The sequence below is a fragment of the Nothoprocta perdicaria genome, unplaced genomic scaffold, assembly GCF_003342845.1.
Source record: "Nothoprocta perdicaria isolate Ctin4 unplaced genomic scaffold, notPer1 scaffold_206, whole genome shotgun sequence".
In the NCBI taxonomy this organism is placed as follows: domain Eukaryota; kingdom Metazoa; phylum Chordata; class Aves; order Tinamiformes; family Tinamidae; genus Nothoprocta; species Nothoprocta perdicaria.
Window position 1 is genome coordinate 880,137 of NW_020455272.1, and position 23,495 is coordinate 903,631.

Genomic DNA, 23,495 nt, shown 5'->3' on the forward strand with positions numbered 1-23,495 from the left:
CGCCCGGGAGGGGGAAGGTAGGCAGGGAGGGGGGGAGGGGCCGGCTGCTGCTTCCTCCTCCTCCTCCTCCTCCTCCTGCTGCCGCTGTGGGATCGGCCCCTCTGCCTGCGCTGGAGGGGGGGGCACCCTGCGACTGAGAGCGAGAGAAAGAGGAAGGGGAAAGAAGAGGAGAAGAAGGAGGAGGAGGAGGGGGGGGGAGCGGAGAAGGGTGTTGAAACCCGCCCCCCACCTTCCCATCCCGCGATCGGTGCTGCCTCCATCAGGACAACAAGCCCGCCGCCGCCGCCGCACAACAAGATGTGAAGCGGAGACTCCTGGGACTTGCTCTTACCCTCCTCATCCTCGCGGCTCCCCGCTCCGCAGCCATTAGCGGCTCGCGAGGAAGAGGCGAGGGGAGCCGGGGTCCCCGCGCAGGCCCGGCCGCCGCCTCCCCGCCGGCCCCGTCGCTGGCGGCGGGTGTTTTTTTCGCAGGGAGGTGTCGCAGGGGGAAGGAGCCGCCGCCGCCGCCGCTGCTAGAGGACGGTGATCGTTTTTTCTTTTTTCCTCCTCCTCTCCCCTCCTTCGCCCGCCTCCTTGTGGCGATGAGGAGGAGGAGGACGGCGCCGAGGAGGAAGAGGCTGATGGCGGCGGTGAGGAGGCAGCAGGAGGAGGAGACCCCCCGAAGGATGAAGAAGACGATGGTGGCGGCAGCGCGGAAGCAACAGCAGCACAACAGCCGGGATTAATTTTACGAAAACCCCACCAGCCTCTCCTTTATTTTTTTTTTTCCCCCATTTTTAATCCTTTTTTTTTTTTGGCGGAGGCTTTTTTTTTTTCTTTTTTTTTCTTTATTTTTTAAAACCAGCTCTTTGCATCTCTGCGCTGCCCTCGCCCAGGGGAAGAGGCCTCTTCCCTTCGCTGCTCCCACCTTCTCTCCGCTGAGCCCGAGGGGCAGGAAAAAAAAAAAAAAAGAAAAAGGAGGGGGGGAACTTGGCCCCCTCCGCCGGCAGATCCTTCTCCTCGCTCGCCCCCCGTGTTATTGTTGTTCTTCAGCTGACCCGGGGCCTGGGAAGAAGGTGAAGGATTTGGGCTGCCTCCGGCTCCCGACTCCGAGTGATTGTCTAAAAAAAAAAAAAAAAAAAAAAAAATTAAAAATGGCCGAGAATGTGGTGGAGCCGGGCCCGCCTTCAGCCAAGCGGCCTAAACTCTCCTCACCGGCGCTCTCCGTGTCCGCCAGCGACGGCACAGGTCAGTCTCGGGGGCCTGGGCTCCCAGCCTCTTGCTGCGGCGATTATTKCCCCCCTTTTTCTCTCCCCACTTGCCGAAATCTCCTCCCTTTTGCTTCTCTAACTTGCTCCTTCATTTTGCCTGTCTGTGGCTGCGCCTTCTCCCATTTTCGTCCCCCCCCCCCCTTTTTTTTTCTTTCTTATTTGTGTTAATGCTGTAGGGGGGTGTTGGGTCGTTTCTGCTTTTTTTTTTTTTTTGGAAGTGATTGAAAGCAAAGCTGTTCAGTTTATTGTGCTTTTGATCAATCGCAGATAAGGTTAACAGTTTTCCATTTTTCTTGTGTTTCACAACAGTAATTATTACAGAATTCTCTCCATTAAGCATTTGCCTTTAATTTCAGTTACAGGAACACGAAATGGTGCTTAGGATGATGCTTTTTGTAGACTTTAATGTTGATTTCTATGTGTATGTTTGCATATACAAGCACAAAAATGTATTCTTGTTTCTTGTTTTTTCACCTATTAGGTGGTTTACAACTCCTTTAGAAACAGATTTATTTCTCTGTTCTTTTTTTTTCTTTATCCTCTTTACATGCACTCCAGCTATTTGATTTACTTTTTTTACAGTCTTTACTCTTCCTTGCATGAGGTTTTTTGAAAATGTTTCAAATATATCATTGACTTAAGAAAAAAGAAGACAGGTAAAGACAAAAYCTAGATTGTGGGTTTGGAGCTTGAGGTTTATCGAGAGTCTTAATGTTGTAGAAACAAAATATTATTTCAGCTTATTTGCATTGAGAATCAATATGGAGTGCAGTTCATTCTGCATCTCCCATTTCTTTGCTGCAAGACCAAAATGTCTGAAATTCTCCTGTAGACTTATGGGTTGGGAAGATAAAAGAGCTTCTCTGCAGTCCTGCAAAGGTCTTCGGTGGTGTTTTAGGGGACAGGAATCATCCACTCCATGAAAACTCCAGAGCTGCTCTGCACTCAGACTAGAGGTTGGATAAATCAGGTGTCCCCGTCTTTAGCAGAAATGAACTTGTTGTACTGGGAGGGGAGACAGAATAACAAAGGGCTGTTCTGCTTTTTAATGCTTCCTGTGAAGCAGATGGGCTTTTGGTGTCATTTTGCCCTGAAAGTGTGTGGTTACCTGTTCCACAGGAGTTTCTTTAAACTCCCTTTAGGTCTSCTTAGCCTTTAGGAGGTGGAGGAGGCTGCCTGCTGCCAAAGTCTGGTGAGTGGTGGTGGTCCTGGTGCTRCCAGGCTTCTCACTGCAGTTCAAGCTGCCAAGAAAAGGAAGAGTACAGGGGGAAAAAATGGCTGGTCTTTTGACAGCAAACAGGAGGTTTAAATAGTTTTTGGCTGAGCGGTGGATGCGATTCCACTTCGAATAATTCTCAAAATACTGATTTTTGCCTTATTCTTGGTGAATGATGTATTTGCTTTTTAAAGAAGTTTACATGTAGCGTTTAGAACGTTTTAGCTCTATGCAGTGTTACGTTGTAACTGGAGCAGAGGACTAGTCTTAATAGCAACAGGTCTCAGAGTAGGAAAAGGTTGGAGGAGCTCCTCTTTAGCTGTAGCTAGTTGGGGAGGGTTTTTTTTACTCTAGACTTGGAAAGCAGTGCTTAATTCAGTAGTAATCATTTTCATTCTTCCCTTGGCAGTGCTGGTCTTCCTTTGTGTAGGAGGTTAAATAAAAAATAGATTTTGTGAGAAAAGTCCTGTTGCTTGAATGTGGGAAAGTCGAAGGCACRTTCAGACGAATGCAGGTATCCAAGTTAAGGCATTTGGGATCAAATCAGATTTGCATAAAGTGAGTGTATTTCAGTGCAAGAGTGCAGATTTTCCTTAATTTTAATCGCCTACTGTTCTACTGGGCAGTTTAATCAGTGATCTCTATAGTTATGGTGAAACACTAGGGATTCAGAGGAATTCAGATATGTCATTGTAGTGTGCTAAGTGAGATAATTTTTTTTTTGAAGTTGTAGAGATTGATATCACCCAGTAGCTCTCCAGAGGGTTAGAGTGGTGTGAACGTTTTGTGTATGCTCCCCAAAAACATACAAAATATCTCCTTCTGGATTTTATTGTTATCAATTTATTGCCTAGATTTAGGACACTGCCACTTTTTGAATGTAATATCATATTTGTTTCTGTAACTAAAAAATAAAGCTAACTTTCCTAATTAATAAACATGCTTTTAGGGATTTTTTAAGGCATTTACTGCCTACGTGACTGAGCTTTTTTGTCTCATTTTTGCTGTTATGGGCAGCAGCGTTGAATTTTACTCTTTTCACCTCTCTGCTCCTTAAATTGCTTTGAAATAGTACAAACAGTTTTTATATTGTAAATTCCACTTACAGAAGCTGGTGTGTTGTCCCCACTCCTGAGTTAATTATAGAAAATCAGAAGCACGGTGCTTATGCACTTACTCAAGCACTCTTTTTAAACATAGTGTTTCATTCGCAACATCATTATCCAGAGTGGTTAGAAACTTGCACGCTTGGTGAAACTTTTTCCAGCACATGTGCATGGGGGTCTGTTCAGTTCAGCAGGTTTCTTCTCCTGTTAATTTTTTGACTCATTTCTTAACATGAAATACTGATCTTGTGTGTTAGATATCTAAAAATAATGACTGAATCTAGCTAGTTTTTTTTTTGCCAGACTTACAGATGTTAAGTGTATTAACACGTTGGAGACTACAGCTTTGCCTCTAATTCGTCTGTGTTTTTATTGTAGATGTAAACGATGCTGATATTTTGGGCTTGGAATGTACTAAAAAACTTGTATGATGCGGGTTTTCTTCTAAAAAGAGGCCAGCATAGGTTGTCCTAGGAAGCTTGATTTATTGGCAGCAACCAAATATAGCTGCTTTTCCCACTGATGCAGTGCTGCATGTCTTTCCCTCTTAAAAGTCTTAAATGCTTCRTGTGTTCCCTGCTCTGAAGCACAGTTTGCTTTGCCACAAAGCATACTTCAATGGCATAGTTTTAAATAAGTTTGTTGCTGCCAGTTTCTTGTTTGGGAGGCAAGAATAAGGTAGGGTTAATAAAGGTACCGGGAGACTGAAATGATCTTAGCAGGTATTTTGTAACAAAAAATCTTAAGTAATTTAATCCTGRTATTGTCACTGTCTTCTAGTATATTAGTAGTGAATTGCTGAATCTTATCTCTTCATTTCTTATTTATATTTATGCTTTACCCAGTTCTTAGCTTCAGGATCAGGGCTACATGATCGCTTTTAGCCTGCCAGMGATTTCTGCAACTTCTTTATGTTTAAATACTAGATTTCTTGAAAAGAGGAATGACAATTAYACGTACGTCTTATTCAGGTGCCAAGTTTTCCGAAGCCTGTCACAACTGTGCAGTGGGGTCACCTTTTGTTGTTATGGTGCCTTTACTATGAGATGAGTTTTTATGTTACTTCTGTGGCAACACAGCTCAAATGTAGACACGGTTACACTGAGATAAGTGACTTGCCAGTGTAGCTTTTTTTTTTTTTTTTTTTTGCTTACTTTGCTTTATGGACACACACACAGTTTTGATACGTTACATCCAGTCTAACAAGAGCTTCCTGCACTATTAGCAGACTGCTTGGGTGCACCAGTCTGTTTTCATGATACTTTCCCTTTATAAGGAAGTTGAAGCATATCCTTAAACTAGTTCCTTGGGTAAAAGAGTGGAAATCTTTCATAATTCTACATTTGTAACTGCACAGTTCAAATCGGTGATTTTTCCACATTTTTATTAGTAATTATCTGGAAATACAGGTACAYTGAAGTTGCTGCACAGATTTCTGTACTATATTTAGGCAGAGTGGGTTTAGTCTTCTCAGGTAGACTTGCCTTAGAAATAAACCTCTGTAGAGCAGAAATGCTGTGGGTTCAGAACTGCTGTGTTTCATCAAGGAAAAAAAAATGATTATTCATGCTGTGTTGCAGCATGCTCGTATGGTGTCGGCCCTTTTGGTTTCTTGACTCAAAAGCAGGATTTTGAGAGTGAAGTGGTTTCAGGTTATCCATAGCACTGAAGTCAGCTTTCTGCTACTAACTCAGTCATGTAAGTTGAATCGGACATCACTGCATGTATGTCATATGTACATCAATTTTCTTCAGTTTGCTATATCCGAAAGTCACATTTTTCTGAGTAATAGATTATCTTCGATCTCAGTCTGTATCCATGTACAGAAGTATAAAATTGACGTGTTCCTCTTTCAGGAGCTGTATCTGGCGTTTAATACCTAACTCTCCCTTCCTGCAAAAGTGTATAGTGCCTGTAAAGAAACTTCCCATCTGAACTACTGTAATCTTGACTGAGACTCATCTTTTATTTGTTCCAAATGTACCAGGCTGTTTTTTTTTTTTTTTTTTTTGCTGGAAATGAATCCTATTGATTCTTGTTTTGTTGTCTTCTCCAGAGCATTTTGCTAGATTTTCAACTATATTTGCAGACTGCTATGGATCTTTTTCTTACTCTTCACATAGAAAAATATTTAATGTGAATAATAATAATAGTAAAGGGATGCATCTTTCTGCATCTCCATTAATTTCTGAGTAAAGGTTGATTGAAGTATTTTAATACGAAGACCAAGTCATTAGCTACATTTAACTTAAGACTGTCAGTTTTTATTTTATTCCACAATATATGGCTTTTTTTCTATGCTTCGGCTTTTTGCYTTTTTTTAAATTCTAATTCTTAGGAGAGATACCTTGAATTAAGGTTTGTGGGATGGCATGTGCTTTAAATTGAGTATAGCAGTAGCTTAGTGTCTAAGCTGGTAGTGGATGTTTGTGTAGGAAATAAGTATCTCTGTCTTGTAGTCACGTGGGTTATCCAAAAAAAAACTTACGGGCTTTTGCACCTCTTAGCCTTCTGAACTGCTACAGCTCTATTTGTTTTTTCCCTCTCTGAGTGGGTTATGTGTGTGACATAGATATGTACTCTTTCTGAGCSGCGTTAAAAAGATATTTTTCTAAGAAATACACACTGCATTTTAAAGGCTGTACATGYTCTGATGTAAAACTGGGTCTTGAACATCTGTGAAGAAAAAGTTGATACTAGAAAGCTAGTTTACATTTGCAATTTTAAAATACCAATTATCAAGTTTGGTGTGGCAGGGAGAAGCCTGTGTTGCTGTTAAGCAGTTAAATCTTAGATTCAAGGGAAAAAAAATATGCTTATGTCCTTGCCTTACCTTTTTGGCTCTCAGAGCCAAAGTTGGTATTTAAAGAATCCTCAGTTCAGGCTATTCACTAGTTTTGTATTTTTGCAGATGAACTTTGACTTTCCTCACAGTTCAGTGAATTTGGACAATTTTTTGGAGGGGGTGAGGGAGGGTGACTTTTGTGAAGTCCTGGTGATAAACTCTAAACTTATAGTGCAGGAATTCTGGATTYTTGTAACTCTACAACTTCAAGAAAGAAAAAAAAATAGTTTGTTACTTTCCTGTTATCCATGTGATTTTGTGCATCTTTTTCACCTTTTTCCTTAGTCAATTTGGTTACCTTCAGTGTCACTCTGTCTTGTTAGCTGCCTTGGCAGAAGCAGCCTTTTAAGTGCAGGAATGTAATGATCTTACTTTAATCTTTCACTTCAACCCAACTAGTGTGGCTTGGACAAAAGTCATTTCGATTTGTTTTTTGACAAATGGAGTAATTTTGTCGTGTAGCTTTCACTGACAAATAAACAGTGCACACCTGTCTCTGAGGCTTTGGCTTTTCTGTCTTGTCTTAAACTGTAGCAGCAGGCTGAAGTAAAATACATCTGTCTGTGCATATGGTTGTGTGCGCTGACAAAACATCCTTGATTACATAGAATTTGGTAACATGAAGCCAACAAGTGGAACTTGAACTATGGCAATTGCATTTGCAGAAATCCTCTCCCTGATCAGTAAGCGGCATGTTTGGAACATGATTTTCTTTTGCTGAATAGCAACACATTCCCTTAAGAGGGACTGGTGTATGATTGTCTTTAAAAAAAAAAAAAAAAAAAAAAAAAGTAAAGAAAAGAAAAAAAAACTTATTGACATGTTTATCTTAAAGCACCTTTTTCACGAAAAACTTTTCAGGAGCTGAATTCTGAGCTCTCATCATAGTAACTCATGGTGTAGTTGATTATATCAGYGGTGCTTACAGAAGCATCAGGGATATGAAATTTTGGTTCAAACTAGGATTATCACTCAAGGGAGAAATTTCTAGGCACAGATTCTTCAAAAACTGTATGTATTTTTTTGTTATTGGTAATGGTGAGATGGAATGGAACAAATCTGCGTGGCTTTTTTTTTTTTTTGGTGGTGCAAGTCAGGTTTTATCACATTTATTCCTGAATTGTCRAAAGTAGAGCTTTGAACAACCGTATTAGTGTCTTGTTTGTAGGTGTTACGAAGAATCACAATGGAATGGAAGAACTACAGGCCTTAGGAAGGGGCATCATTTTAGGAGGTTTTTCTAAAACAAATGATCTACTGCTTCTTGCTTTGAAGAACTCCCAAACACAAGTGAATAGATGGTTTCTTTTACTGTGTTAATGAGCTGAGTAGTCAAATTCCCATTTTGTTTGGAATTCTAGTAAAAAATAAAGCTCTGACATAATGCTGATACTTGATTTGTTCAATGCAAACTCTGCTGAAGCTAAGTTGCCTTTTCTGTGTTCCTCGATATCATTTCACTTGCTTCTGGGAATTAGTGGTTCAACATGAAGAAGTTTGGTCTGTGGACTTCTGTTTTTTATTAAATTTATRTGTGATGTGTGTACACTTGTCTGTTTATAAATCCAGCTTTGCTTTTCTGCTGTTACATAGGAGTAATGTTGAATGAATTCAAGTCACTATGACTCAAAAAGATGACTTTCTGGTGACTGTGTATGCAGCCTGCATCACTTTGAAGTTGATATTACCTTTGCAATGAAATGAACTTTATTTTCTCAAAACTAATTTGTAATCTCTTCCACAAACACACAGGATCTGTTTCATTTTAGAYGTATGTGTGTTCATTTTCTACACAGCAGCATCCTTTCTTTGTCCAGCAGCGTAGCAGACCAGCAAGCTGTTACTAACTTTCCAGATTTGTTCTCTTGGTGGTCCAGCACTTAATACCAACGTTACTATCTAATGATAGCACAGACCCATCGTTAGTAACTTAAAAGTGATCTTTTGGTGGTTTCAGGGGCATACATAGGATAGTTTGGGGCATAAGGATTACTAGTACAGGACTTTTCACCAGGTTTAAAGCTAACACAATGAAATTTCTGCAGATGGCAACATGCTCACAAATAAATGATTGACTGTGTGTTGAGCCAAATCTACCTCAGTGTTTTCAAATAAAAACAAATTCCAAAACTGTCTTATTTGGGTCATCAGTCACTGCAAGACAGTACATTGTATTACATAAAAATGTAGATATGCAGGTTTTTTTTTCAGAAATACAGTGTCTCTGAACTTGCTCCTAGGTAAATGTTAGAACAGAAAATGCACTCTGTCTTCATTCTTGCCCCCAGTCCTTTCCATGTGATTATACCAATTCCATTTCTTTATAACACACACACACACACACACACACACACACACACACAAAAGAAAATCATAACTATCAATTTCTCTTTGGTTGCAGTACTGAAAAGCACCTGTGATCATTTATACTTATAAATTCTACTTGAAAAGCACTTTGAATATGTTTATGAAAATGAAAACAGTTTGTCATAAATCCTGTTTTATATAAAACAGGAGAGCTACTCTGAAACTGCAAAACCGGCCCCTATCCAGAGTCCATTAAAGTTTACTTTTCTGTCCATACTGCTTTGGGTCAGGTGTTAATTAAACTTCTAGATTATTTTTCCAAACAAAATCAACTGTTTTCTTAAAAAGATAGTGTGTTTGAGCCACTGTCAAAACAAGGATTAGGATAGNAAAAAAAAAGTAGGATGAAAGAATCAAGTCCAAGACAAAGCTGAGAGAGATATGGAGGAATAAGTTGTTGCATCTTTAAAACGATATCTTAAAAAAACAAAAAAAAAAAAGAAAAAAAAGAATTCTGTAGTTGTAACTAATGAATTTGTGCTCTCCATAGCTACATAATTGGACTTTTAACCAACAAACCTTGTTTCCAAAACTGTACCTAAAGCTTTAGCATGACTTGTTGCATGCTTTTGCATGTGTTGTAATCTAGAGCACTCTCTCAGAATGGCTGCATAAGTCCTTTTGAGATTTATTTGCTTGTATGGTTTGCAGTCAAGCTTCAAATCTCTGAGCAATTATATTAAATGCCTTGTGATGAAAAAACATCAGGTCTTTTCTGGATCTGCCAGGAAACAGGAGTCAGTTTTTCACCGGTTTCTTAGAAAAGAATTACTCGCAAAGCTCTAATGCTGAAGATCTTGTTATCTAAGTACTGAAATACGAAATAGAAAACCTCAGTTGATGTGGCAGAAGCAGCAGTGAAGAGTTCTGCATCAGACTTGTGCTTTGGGGAGTGGAGTGAGGGATGATTAGGATTATATAGAGATCGATGAACTAAAATTCTAGAAGTAATAGTTGTGGTGTTGAATCTAAACTAATAATATATTGAGCTGTTCATTTTCCCCCTTTTGTCTTGCTTCAAATTAATCAAAGTGCTACAGCTTAAGCCAGTAGAGCCTTAAAATAGTTTGACAAGGTCCTTATTTATTTATTTATTTTTAATCTTTAGGTGGATGTCATTTTGCAGAGGTCATATGCAAAGCCTTCTTTGTAACAGACTTTAAAGAAAAARAATCCGAAATGCCGTGTAGCAAGATTCTCTCGCATCCATCAGCAAGGAGTCTTTTTGCCTTTTTTCTTAGAACATACATGTTTCTTTTCCCCCATCCCCCAAATAAATGGCTGAACGTGTCTATCTTAAGCAYTCTGCAATGGCAGAAAATGAGGAATGGTGGGAAGTGGAGTGTGTTCCCCACCTGAACCTCTACTCGTCTGTGCGAAGGTCGCGGAGATAGGAGGTGGCTGCCTGTGTCTGGAATGRGGCTCTAACGTTAGCGGGGTTCCATCCAAAGCAGTATCCTTGGATAGCAGTGACCCATGTGCTCATACAACTGTTGGARCAGTGAGCAAGTCGGCTGTTTTACATTAGTAGCATTAATGAAAATAAAAAGCTGTTGRTGATCACAAGCTTGAACACAAGTTGTGCAGCTCTGGAATCCCAAAACTCCACATGTCTTAACTGGGAAGGGTAGCAAAGAGTCGATAGCAAGGACTCTCTTTCTTTACTGGACAATGGCTCAGGTTTTAGTAGAGTAGCATGTCCAGCTTGCTATTACATCACAAGTCAGACACAGAGCACCTGGAAAATTGCAAGAAAATAAGATGAGAGGGAACTAAAAGTCTCTAAAAGAAAGATTGAGGGAATTACGGTTCTTAAGTGTGAAGAGACGCTGGGAGGAGGAAGTGAACACCMCTGTCTGCAGGGAATGGAGCGCATGTATTGCTGATCTGCAGGAGGATGTGGGTGACATCTTGAATCCCTTGCGACCTTACGCTTTTGATTCCATTATTTTTTTAAAAAGTTGAGCATCTCTTCTACTTCATCTAAGGAACAGACAAAACAGCTTCTTTCTAGCAGCTTTGAGTTAAAGCTAGGTTAGGTGATCCTTTGCTCTTGTCCATGTGTAGAGAGATCTAAAGTTTCAATACGTTGTTGCTGCGTGTCCTTTTTACTGGCGTCGATTTCCTTCTAGTCACGTGAGTTTCTTTGTGGATTGCATCACTGTTTACAACTCGATAACCTTGTAAGGACTTCTTGGACTCCTAAACCATTTCAGATACATTCRTGGGTAACACTTTGTTTTGTGTCTGTGCTTCAAATTCATTAAATGTTTTAACTTACACCCTTGATTTGTGTCTGTGCTTTTATGGATACCTGAGCATTGTCTTATGGAAAAAAGTGATTTTAAAAGTGATTTTTTTTTCTCTTGAATTTTGTTGTCTTTATTGAATTCTCACCTTTTTTTCTTTTTTTTTTAAGTKTTTAGTCAAAGCCCCTTAATTTTCCAGTCTGTAGTGTTGGTGGTGCTTGACTGCAAGCTTGAATAGCATGATACTCTGGGGTATTGGTTGTGTCCTCTGGGCATTTTCTCTGTTACATCTAGGCCCTCTTCAGTCCTCGATAGCTCTCATGTTGGAAGGTTTGGGCATCGGCTTTTTGCTGTTATTCTTTGCTTGGAAACACAACAAGGATATCGAAAGATATCGTGCCTGATGTGTAGTCTAGTATCACCTGTGATTTTTGTTATTTTTATGGCAACACTGCAACACTAGCTACTTTTTAATTTGTGTGTGTCCAGAGCATAATATAATAAATGAGAACTGGAGACGGGAACTGTGAGCATCTCTTAACCTGCTGCAAAACCATTGGCAAGTTAAGCATTTGAGTGAGCCGTCGTCTTACGAGAGTGGCATGCAGGGTTGAGCTGCCATTGCTATCACACGTGTTGCTGAGCCCTCAGATTTGCCAGCTCTCCTTTGGGCCCAAATGCTTAATTCTCTTGAGTCTGCAGATGCAGTACCAGAGTGTAAAGCATCRTGGGCTGTCTTGTAGCATGCGAGTAAATTCTTAGGAAAAAGAAGATTATCCACCCCAGCCTATTGCTAGAACTAGATAATCTCTCTGTTGATAGGAATGGTTATCTTATCCTCAAAGGTGAAGAGAAGTCTGTTATCTTAACTGAGAAATGAGAAAAAAACTACTGAATCATGACTGTAGACTAGACAGCATGCAAGAGAGGCTGACATGCTGCTTGAGCCCCCATGTAGGATTCTCTGCTAAACAGTTAGTAAGGACTTACTTTGTAGGGCACARATTTGCTCATGATTTAAGGACTTTGATTGCTCAGTCTAAATCCATACTAATTCTAAGCCAGTTTTGATGTCRGGTGAGTTTCCAACCCAGACCTGATTTGTAGGTGCCAAAACTAATAAAAAATCCATAGTAAGCAACATGTAAATTAAGAAACTGGTTTGCTTGTTATCCCCTAGCTTGCTTTCTCATATTCAAGGGTGCAGTTCATAGACTAAAATAATATCTGGAGCCCTAGTGAAAGAGGTAGATTTGTTCTATRTAGTGTCTTCTGTCCAGCATTTTTGCTACTTGTCAGGGCAAGTTGGGTCATTTTCTCCATTCTCTACAAAAAGACCCACTTAAATGTACCAACAGTGAGCAGTTCCTAAAAGAGATAATTGTATTTCTTTGCATGCAGAGACTGCCTCAATTTAATACTTTGATTGCCTACTTGGTATTTTTTGTAAGGCGGTACTGCCTTTCTCCTTCCTTGTAAGCATAGATGGTAGTAGTAATCTATTCTACATCTTCCTGTTACCCTTGAAATAAATATATTAATAATACTCTTGACTTACTGTGAAATTGCAATGTACTGTTTTCATGGGAGCAGGATTTTTTTCGAACACTTGCTGAATGTTGCAGCTAATGCCTGTTGTGTTATATCCCAGCTTTGCCTTGGCTGGCAGCGGGGATCTCTCCCCAGAGATCCTGGGATATAGAATCAGGTGGGCAAGCGTTTGCAGGACAAATCCAGTTCCTTCCTTCTGCCTCCCAGCTTTGCATTTTAGTTGGAAATCTTTACGTGTCTTCTTAGTGAAAAAAGCAGTAAGGCTCGCAGTGGATTCGGGGCACTGGAAAGTCAATCAGTTCTGTGGGCATTTATCACTCCTGTCTGAAGCTGTGCCGCAGGCTGCTGCACAAATGTATTTGCCATTATCTTGATACAGTCTGTGAACTGTCTGGCTTAGTCTGGTCAGTTTTGGGGCTGGCTGTAGATAAGACTCTCCATCGTGTGCTTTAGGATGTGCATTATATGCAAAAGAATGTGAAATGCCTCGGACCTCGCGCGATACGCACACAAAGCGTTATTGTTGGTATGGTCTTCTGAGACTGTTCGTGTTTCAGTCTTGTACCTAAAATCTTCTGCCTCCTGGCAATTGGATAAAAATGTGCCTTTATAGTTGAGCAGACAACCGAAAGTTTCGTCATCTCTTYGCTTCTTCTCTTTTCTTTTAATTTTTCCCTTCTCTCCCCTCCCCGCACTGGGAAAAGACTTTCAAGTTTATCCTTTGGGAGAGATTTACGCAAAGGGCAAAGTAACCCTGGTATACTGGCATATGACACGTTGCTTTGTTTTTATTTACTTTGTAAGTTTTTGAGTGGTAGCTGCTAGAATTTTTTCAGGAAAATCTATTATATATTCTCCAGACTTTAAAAAACAAACAGCATTTTCTTCTCACAGAAAGAAACGATACATTTATCTTTATCTTTTGGACTTAGTTTTGGATGTACAGAACTAATGCTAATAGAAGTGCTGTTAATTTTTTCTGTACCTAATTTTTGATTTATTGCCTTCTGAGAAGATAAAATTGAAAACCCTTAATTTGCCAGTTTACTTCCTGTTCATGACTGTGCACAGAACTTGGGGCGTGTTGTTACTGTGTGCTGCTAATAGGGTTACCTATTAGGTACAGGGCTTGTACTAGTGTAGATTTTCTAGGCGGTGTCTTCTTCCTTCACTTCTGAATATTCAGAAATAAATATACTGAAAAATACTAGRAGCAACTCAGGGATGAGACTTTAATATATAGTACAGAGTGTAACTTTTGGCACAAGGTTTCCCCATTGAAGATATTGGAATAGGATAACTGATTTTAGGAGTCCAAAAGAGTTCTTCGGTAGACTTTTCTTATGGTCCTTTTTTCTTTTTTTGTGATGATGAATATGTGGATGTTGATGAATAAGTGGAGTTATAAAATCTCTATTYTGGCATCCCACCTTCTTGTCAGCCTACTGCAATGTTTTCAGAATCTTTAAAAGTTAAGATCTTACCTGTGTTAACAGCTGTAAAGTTGTAAATATTCTGTTAGTTCTTAAGTTTGAAAGTTTAGTCTGTGGTTTCATACAAAACTTTCACTGGCTTCTTTTGCAGGTCGCCTTTTCTGACTTGTGTGCTGTTTAGTCTTTCCCATTAACTTTTTGAACAGTTGGTCTTGCCGTCTTCTGTAGAAATCACCAACACTTTSCTTTAAATGCTGTTGCAGTAGCTGAAATAATTTATATTTTAGATCACTGTCTAGATCCGTAGCTTTTGAAAAGGCAATGTGATACCTCCTACAGAGCGTCCAGCGACCTTTCTGGTGAAAGTGTTGGTGAGCTATTAGAAGAGTTAAGATTAAAAAAAAAAAAAAAAGATCTGTTGCTATGTATTCTCAGGTTCTGAATAGTAAGTTTTCTGTTTGTTTTGGATAATTTCTGTTTCAATTGCTGTAGGTTAAATACAAAGATCAAGGTGCATGGTAGGTCTACAGACCAAAGAGCTCCTTGCTTTCTTGAGCAAATTGATCTTGGATACAGTGCAGGGTTCTCAGATCTAYATATCCCAAATCGTGATCTTTCCTCACTTTCTTATCTTGGGGATAACTTTGCAAGGATGCTTCTAATATGGTTTTGGTTTATTTTTGATATCCTATTTTTTTGCACAGCGCTTTACAGACAGGAAGGTTGCTTTAGGTTGGTTTCTGGCTGTGCTCTGTGTAAGGAGAAATAMAGACCATSTAGTSACAATTCAATAGAAYTTCTCACTTCTGTAATGGGAATGASTGGATGTGGAAGATTAATCAATATGMTGCTTTTTATCGTTTTTATAAATAGATGGTAAATGCTTTCCAAAGTTAAGGACAGTGCCTTCTCAGGAACTTTAAGCTTTTTTATAAGATTTGTTTAATTCCATTGGCTAACTCCATGTGATTTAAAAATATATATATTCTTTCCTTACCTTTCTCAAGAGTTCATGTTTTGAGATACCCAGTGGATCGTTTAACATGAATGTGTGTTAAGTAGCATGGTCGTATCAGATTTAGACTCTCTAATGTTTAGAGATTACTTTTATCAGGATAAATTGGGTAATGTTTAGTAAGAACTGATTCAAGAGTTTTACTGGAATACAGCAAATGAAGTTTTGGTGCTTGCATGAAGTGAAAGCTGYATTCTAAGTAAAATGGAGTTTGTCTTCAAGGTGTTAGTGATTGCTCTGAACTCATACAAATCGTTTTGCTTTCTAGATTTTGGATCCCTTTTTGATCTGGAACACGAYTTACCAGATGAACTCATCAGCTCCACGGAACTGGGACTCACCAACGGTGGTGACATTAATCAGCTGCAGACCAGCCTCGGCATGGCACAAGATGCTGCATCTAAACACAAGCAGCTGTCTGAACTTTTACGGGCTGGCAGTTCCCCAAATCTCAATATGGGGGTTGGCGGCCCTGGCCAGGGCATGGCCAGTCAAACCCAACAAAACAGCCCTGGAATGGGAATGTTAAACAGCATGGTGAAAAGCCCCATGGCACAGGCTGGCTTGACTTCTCCCAACATGGCAATGGGTGCAAGTGGACCAAACCAGGGTCCTTCAGCCCAATCCACAGCAGGAATGATGCCAACAGTAAACAGTCCAGTTAATCAGCCTGGCATGGGAATGAACACAGGGATGAATGCTGGCATGAATCCTGGGATGTTGGCAGCAGGCAACGGACAGGGAATAATGCAGGGGCAAGTCATGAACGGTTCAATTGGAGCAGGCAGAGGGCGACCTAATATGCCCTACCCAAATCCAGGAATGAGCAATGCTGGTAACTTGTTGGCTGAGACACTGCAACAAGGCTCRCCCCAGATGGGAGGACAGCCTGGACTGAGAGGGCCACAGCCTGGAGCCATGAACAAGGTAAGACAGCCTGGACTTTATAACCTTCCTGCTAGATGTCAGTCTCTTTGCAAGAGGTATTCTTCTGTGCTACCGACGGTATAGAGTGCTTTTTATGTTCTTTAAAGTCTCTGGATCACATGGGAAATAGTTTATATATCGCTTAAGTGGTATTCATAGCAGCCATGTGAGGCAAAAATTGGGTCTTGTGCAGGTGTGGTTTTTGCAGGGTAGCAGGGCCTATTTTTTAAATCTTGTGGTGGTAAACTTTATGAACAGCACTGAAGACTAACAATTGAGTTCTGTTTGGTTTATGTTTTTCCATGGTTTTTGTTGGGGCATTTTCCAGTCTGATGTGATGCTGGTGTTACGAGTGTGATGGGAGTTTCGGCTAGCACTGCTGCTGTTAGTTTTGTCATTTTATGTGTGATTTYTTTTGTTTGTCCATTTGTTTGTTTGTTTGGGGGTGGGTCATGTCTTTTCAGAAACACCAGGAAGTCTCTTTTGCCTTTGAGACGTTGTAGTGCTCTTCTGCGTGAAACTTGACAAGAATATATGTCACTTGAGACCTGTTRAATATTAGTTTATGCTGTAGGAAATGAGGCCTATATGTGCTTGTTTGGACTATATGTGATAATGCTGCATATGATTCATAYATTTATATACACACGCTTGTTAACAAATGCATTGTTTGAGTTATTGATGAAGTAGGTGTCCCTGCTTGAGCAAGGGGTTGGACTAGATGTTCTCTAGAGGTGCCTTCCAACCACTACCATTCTGTGGTTCTGTGAAGTAACAGTGCTTGTATAAACACCTAAAGACAAATGCTGAATGGTTCTTAATTGGTTTTAGTTTTAAAATTTAGAAGGTTTTTGTCTGTAGGAGGATAAATCAGCTGAGGAAAACTCTTMCATGTTGGTGGGGGAGGTAGATAAGATTTTACAGTTTAGGAAATCCAAAGAAAGTTGTTACCAGTCAATTAAAAAAAAGACAAGAGGTGGCCTAGTGCTTTAAATCATGAGATGTTTAAGCTGTTTCTTGTTGTGCACAAATATCTTTACAAGAGTAGGGARCTGATCATGTGTTTCTTCTCAAGATCCTAGTGTTTTGATCAGCAGTCTAGACAATACCTAAACATCTTAATTTGCTTTAGGTGGGTATTTGTATTTCTTATTTGGAGATCCAYATTCGACTCCTCAAAATGAATCCACTTGGAGGGTTTGACATTACAACTGGCCTAGCCCATAAATCTATCTGAAAAGGAATTGAAAAACATGTTGTAGATTAATAGTTTTGTTGTTTTATTAGTTAAGCTGTTTTTAATTTCTTATGAATTGCTGTGGATTTTAAGCTTCATGATTTAGCTGTTTGCATGAACTCAAMTAAAATATGGTTCCAAAAGAGACCAATAATGCACTTATTCTGTAGCGTATTTGCCTCAGATATTTTTGTCTGATAAGTGTTATATTTCTTGCAAAGTTGGATTGCTGCAGTAGAAAATGCATTTGTGTACAGTTTAAAGGGAAAAGAAATATGTCACTGCTTGGAAGTAGCACTGGAGCTATCTGAAATGTTGCTATTCTTCGTCTGTAAATTTCTTTTTTCTTTGATCTTCAGAGAACTGTGCTCAGAGGTCAAAAAATGACCTATTTGGTGAAATTACTATCTTAGTCCTTACTTATGAGAGGTAAAGTAAGGTTCTGAGCTATAACACCTAGTTTACCTAGGAGAAACAAAATCTATGGCCGCAAAAGCAAGCTGTCCACTGACACAATCTAAAACTAATTTATCTTCCCAGTAGTGCTAATTTCTGAACTATGTTGTACATGTGAACTAAGCAGCATTTTATGCTTTGGGACCAAGTCCATGATGAAGTTGCCTTCTTTTTTTTTTTTTTTTTTTTTTTTTCCTTTTTCTTTTTCTGTTTTCCAGAATGGTAGAAAATACTTCCAGCAGAATTGTAAATTTGGGAGGTTTTTTTTTTTTTTTTAGAAAAAAAAAGGCACTTTAGTGTATGTTTGGTGGATGCAGCCTTCCTAAAGCAGTTTAAACTGCCTGACGGAAAGGCACAGTCTGAAATGGAGGCTGAATTCCTGAATGTCTTCAATTGGTTTGGTTGTTGGCAGGGAGCCTGCGTCTCGCTTCGTGCCGCGCAGTTAGCAGAATCTGACAACAGTAATGTCTGCCTGGTTTTATCTCTGCACCAATCTGCTTGGGCTGCTCCCACCTACGAATCTTCAAAAAGTAGATGAAAACAGAGGACCCCAGAGCAGTTGTTTTTAAACCTCCTTTTTTTTTTTTTTAATTGGTGAATTTAATGGTGTGTTACCGCTAGTGTGGGAGTCTGTGTAATAACTTCTGTAGATTGCCTTCCTCGCCGTGCAAATGTGTGTTATCCGGGAGCTCTCCTCTGGGAGGAGGAAAACCAGAAGACCGGGCGCGCTTGACTTTTATCGCGATGGTGGCTTGCCAAGGTCAGTCCCTTTAGGTGACGACAGTCGCCTCTGCAAAGTGTCTTTCAGTAAGGCTGAGGCGTCTCGTCCGACGTGATTTTTACAGAGGAAGTAGCCTGTGCTTCCTGCAGCGTTAACCGTGCAGGAGAAGGAGGTTGCTGTATTTTACTATAGTAAAGATGAACACCAGGTGACTGGAGTTGAGGGAGCGAAGTTGTTTTTTTCTACTTTTGTTTGTTTTGTTTGTTTTTTTCTCCCCTGTTGTCTTTTGGAGTTAGTGGAGCCCGTTCTTACTCGTCTCCCAAGTGACTGGCTAGACTAGAGTGAAGGGGTTGCTTTTCCCAGGGAAGCACTGAGTTCCTAACYTCTCTAGTTGTGAGCATTCCTCTTCTAGGTCTTAAAATTCCGAATCATAACATAGGTGATGGGCCTGCCACTCTCAGCTACGCCTTGCCTTGTACTGCCATAGCCTTCCGCTTGCGTCCTGTCGTGTAATGGCCAAGTTTTACGTATAACACAAGCAATTGCTGACATACAAGCGATTCTGTCTGGACACCATCTCCTTCCATATGCAGATCCATGACAAACTGTTTTGAAGAACTAATCCAGGCTGGAAACTGACCTGGTCATTTAAAAATATCTATAGTTAAAATTTGAATCGTTTCCCAACTCGATTCATGCTCTTCAACAGGAGAGAGTCTGGTACTTAAGAAGGGGACGTGTTAGGGAAGCACACATTGCCAGTCAGAGGAGAGTGTGAGCCCTGCTTGGGCCATAGTACTGGCTTAAAATACCTCTGATAATTTAGCCTAAGAGGAACGATTATAAATTTGGAGGGGAAAGGACTAACAGGTTTTGGTTTTTGAGTATGATTTTTGTTTTCAGTGTGCTTGATTGCTGGCAAGTTACAAGGAGGATGGGCTTACCTGTAAGTCTTAAAATGGAGTTTTCAGTGCTCTGGGTTATAATCCTTTGATTCTTTCACTGTTAAAGATTTTTTTTCAAGCATTTTTATTTATCTAGAATAACCATGCTTCATCCAGGAGTACATGGATAGTGAAGTCAAGCTTCATGACTGAAGTACAAATTCATGTTCCCCATTTTGAGTTGTTCTTCATTTGGAAATATATGTAGCTAAAACCTCGCTCTGACTCTGCTTGTTGCACTAGGTCTTGTGAGGATTTCCTTGTCTCGTCTAGCCTTTTACTAGAAGAGGGTAGTTTGCATGTGAGTTTGTGCATCTGGAGTGGTCAGGCTCTTGTCCTAGGTGATCTGAAGGTCGGGTGGATTTGTTCTCTCTACCTTGCTTGTCCTACAAATTCAGTAAATGTGCCCTTGTTAGAAGGGACGTAAAGGCAGTTCGGATTTGTAAGGGAGCGACTAGCTTCCTTAAGAAAAATAGACCTTAATGTTTTGCTGTAACAAACATGATTCCTTAGAAACTCCGTAACTTTCTTGTATACTCTGAATTTCTTATTATTTAATTCTGCTGTTCAGAAATGCAGAGAGATTGAAGGGATGCTGCCAGTTTGTGGATTAGTTACTGATGGAAAGAGAAGCTTATGTTTCTCCGTGTTACCATATTCAGGGTTGTGTTCGCTGTCCCTTTTTAGGCTGAAAGGCTGCCTTCTTGGCTTGCTTTATTTTTGTAGCCATTTGATTCCGCAGGTAAATATATACATGCTGTTTAGACTTAGAGGCCGAGGGTATTTTATATGATCGAGTGCCAATCCATTAGAAGTAATTGCATGTTCTGGTCCTTTGCTTTTTCCTCTTTGGTGAAGTGAGGTGCAAAGTGGGTAATTGCGCATGTTATCCCGCTGTGGCGGAGGAATGCAGTTGTTCGGAAGGGAGGAACGGAGCAGTACGGACTTGCCCTTGGTAGCTGTAGATCTGGGGGGTGCGTAGGGGCATTTCGTGCCCAAACAGTAGTGAAATGGGGCTAGCCTTTGCAAAAGGTATCTGAGAACCTAAGGTGGTAAATAATAAGCAGTAACAGCCCTTGGAAAGAGTGCAAGAGAAACTGGCAAAATTTTGTTGCCAGGCTCTATCTGGGTCCAGTCAGTCAGTGATATACGATACAGTAGTTAGGAAGTGTGTGTTGGTTGTATGTTTTTTAATAGCAACCTGGAGTTTGATCAACTTCCCTGTTTCRTTGCTTTTGAACATGTTGCCTTGAAAGATACTTGATAAATCAGGCTGGTCTTCAACTAACATGTGCCCTACAGTTTCCCTGACAGGGATACACAGTGCTTGTTGCACTGGCTTATTTGCAAGAATGTAACCAAACTCAGTTCAGTTTATTTCCTTCTTTATACTTCCGAACATCTTTGTACGACACCTAGCAGAGTATTGCTGGACTATTGCTCATGTCCGGTTGTGTCTTTCAGATGTCTTCATTGAAGCAGTTGTTTTTACAGAGGTTACAGATTTTATTCTGTTGCCATGTGCTTGGTGTAAGCAGGTGTTCTTCCTCAAATAGGGTTTGTATTAACAATATAACTAGAAGTACTATTGCGTGGCTCTGAAGAAGGTCGAGTAACTAAGAAGTATTCATTTTGTGGCATCAGAACAAAACTTTAGGGAATTTCCTCCATTTCCAAAGTTGTTCTTGCGAGATAGGCGTGTTGTTCAGAAGCTTCCCCCTATCTGAGGCTGTTCTTGCTGGTGAACTGGCTTGGTTTTTTTTGGACTTCTCCTGTCATCCACATCATATATTGATATGTTGAGAGAGATGTATGGCTGCCTCCGTTCCAGTAGTGGCAGCCACTGCTTCAGCTGGAGGGAAGAAAGTGAGCTGAGGTGTTTTGTACTGTATTTGGAAGGATTAACCATTTGGAATTGCCCTCTATTAGCCATCATCCTCTCTTGCTTTCCTCCTTTTCTTTGTCTGCTTTCTATTCTTTTATCCCCTCAGACYGCTCTTCCCTTATTATGTTGTGCATTTTTGTGCTCCTCTGTGTGTGTTAAGTCCTTACTTACGTGTTGAGAGTTGAGGCTGAAGAGAGGGAGGGAAACAATGGGTGAACAGAGAAGAGCAACAAGGAGAGCAGCGGAGGGATGTAGGCCAGGCAGGAGGGCAGAGGTAGCTCGGAGCCAGGGAGGGGGTGATTCAGCCCCGTGTGTCTGTGTACGGTGTTGCTGATACCTCGCGCTTGTCTTGTGCTATGGAACCAGCGCGGCCTTATTCTGGCTGCTGTTCACTTGGCTTCATCYCTCCCTTCCCCACCTCCCTCCAAATGGATCATTGGTTGCATGGTAGGGAACTGGGTGGCAAAGTCTTCGTAGTTGTTTACAACTGATGAACTTAAGGTTTCCAGGAGAACTTTTCTTTTCTTTTTCCAGTAGCTCTAGTCATTCACTCATCCATTTCTTCTGGTTGATACTTCCATGTTGCTTTTGTTGGTGTTTCCCAATAACGCCAGAGCAATTGATGTTAACATGCTCCTGTGTCTTGTGCCACAATCACTAATGAAAAGCTTTGGCCCCATGACGTTGCTGTGAGGAGACCTCTCAGTGACCTTTCTGGTGTTTCAGCCCAGAGTTAGGTCTGCATCGCAGATGTCAGGTTAGCGGGTCTGTGATGGCTGGACCAGGAAGGTGTTGCTGCCAGGCTCAGCTGTGGACCTGAAGGACTCGGTTTCACTTGCACAGAGCTGCGGCTGCAGACTTATTCCAGGAGACCTGAAGGAATTTGCTCAGGTGATGCCTGAGTACATGGTCCTCAGGGGCAGTCTGAAATGCTTGCCCTGTAGCCTGGTCCGTGGCATTTGCCTCTCCTGTGGCCTGAGCCTGGGATTTGGGAGTTACCCTTGTCAGGAGCCTGCTGGACTGAGCTGTGCTCATTGTCTTCTGCCTCTGTGTTCCCAAGTACAGTGGAGTGGAGGGGACACCCATTGGCAGGGTGGGCTGAAGCTCCCAGCCTGAGAGAGAGCAGGGCACTGCCTTACTGTGTGGAGGGATTTTTCTTTGAGGAGCTTCTTGCACCCCAGTCAGTGCAAAGGSTGAGCTTCATTGCCACGTTTCATCAGAAAGCTTCAGTTTCTGGTTGCATAGTGAAGGTGCTTTTGCAAGTCTAGGTTTCTCTTTCCCCTGCAGTTATGACAGAGCTGACTCATCAGGCCATGGTGGCTCCATGTCATTTGGCACAATGTCTGGAGTCTCCAGTGGCCTCACCTCTGTTTTGCTGTTCTTCCTGTGACACCTGGCTGTGAAAATGTGGGCTGTTCAGACCCCAGTTACAGTCGGTAAGGCTTTTTTGGAGACTGAGAGCATAAATCACAGAAGTCACCTGGATACATACAGCATTAGCAGTGTCCAGCTTAGTCTGCGCTTAAAGCCTGTACCCAGTGCACTCCTCTCCCAGATGACAGCCAACTATTATTAAATTAATGAACTTTAAAACTGCTTATAAATATCTATTCCTTAAGTACTTACCTGATTTCATCCTTTCTGGAACCAAAGAGCTGAGACAGTCCTACAGGAAAACAATTTATTGCGTTTTCTGAAGGAAATGATTCTGACTGTCGGTCTTCCACTAGTGCACAAACCTGTTGGACAGCTTGAGGCAGCGGTGACCACGGGAAGTGTCCTTGAAGATAGCACTGTGTTTGCTGCCTCTTTATTTCCTCCTCCCTGGCGCTCTCTCCTCCCCTTTCCTGCTCAGCACAGGAAAGACCTTATTAGGTCTCTTCCTGAGGGAGAGGTGGGAAGGCCTTGACTCCTATCTGTTTCCTTTTGGGCTCCAGCTACCTCCTCGGTCTCAGCGCACGTTTTCATCCCAGCTGAGATATGGCAGGAGTGAGGAAGAGAAGGAATGAAACTTTGGGTTTGGCTTGCTYGTTACTCAGCACAGAGATCCTTCATTGGCTCTCTAATAAATTGCGCTGTGCTAAGAGATTATGGGTACGGTTTCTTTGGAGGGGGAGTCTCTTTGTACACCTCAGGTATCTAAATGGCAGGTTCTTCAGAGAGACTTGTGTCCTGTCTGCAGTAACATGTGCTTGACTGTCTGGGTTGTGTAAATGCAAAGTGAAGGCTGGAACAGTGGATTGGCACTCCTGGAGGAGAAGAGGTTTTGGCTAATGGCAGGCAATACCTGGGG

General features: G+C 41.1%; 1 protein-coding gene across 1 annotated transcript in view; it reads left to right on the forward strand.

Moving 5' to 3' along the window:
• Positions 1–1,062: 1,062 nt before the first annotated feature.
• Positions 1,063–23,495, forward strand: part of EP300 (E1A binding protein p300) — a 60,130-nt gene continuing 37,697 nt past the window's right edge. Inside the window, exons 1-2 of the mRNA XM_026038269.1 lie at positions 1,063–1,227; positions 15,301–15,959. Coding sequence (XP_025894054.1) covers positions 1,134–1,227; positions 15,301–15,959 — 753 coding nt within the window. The 5' untranslated portion in view covers positions 1,063–1,133. The remainder of the gene's footprint in view (positions 1,228–15,300; positions 15,960–23,495) is intronic.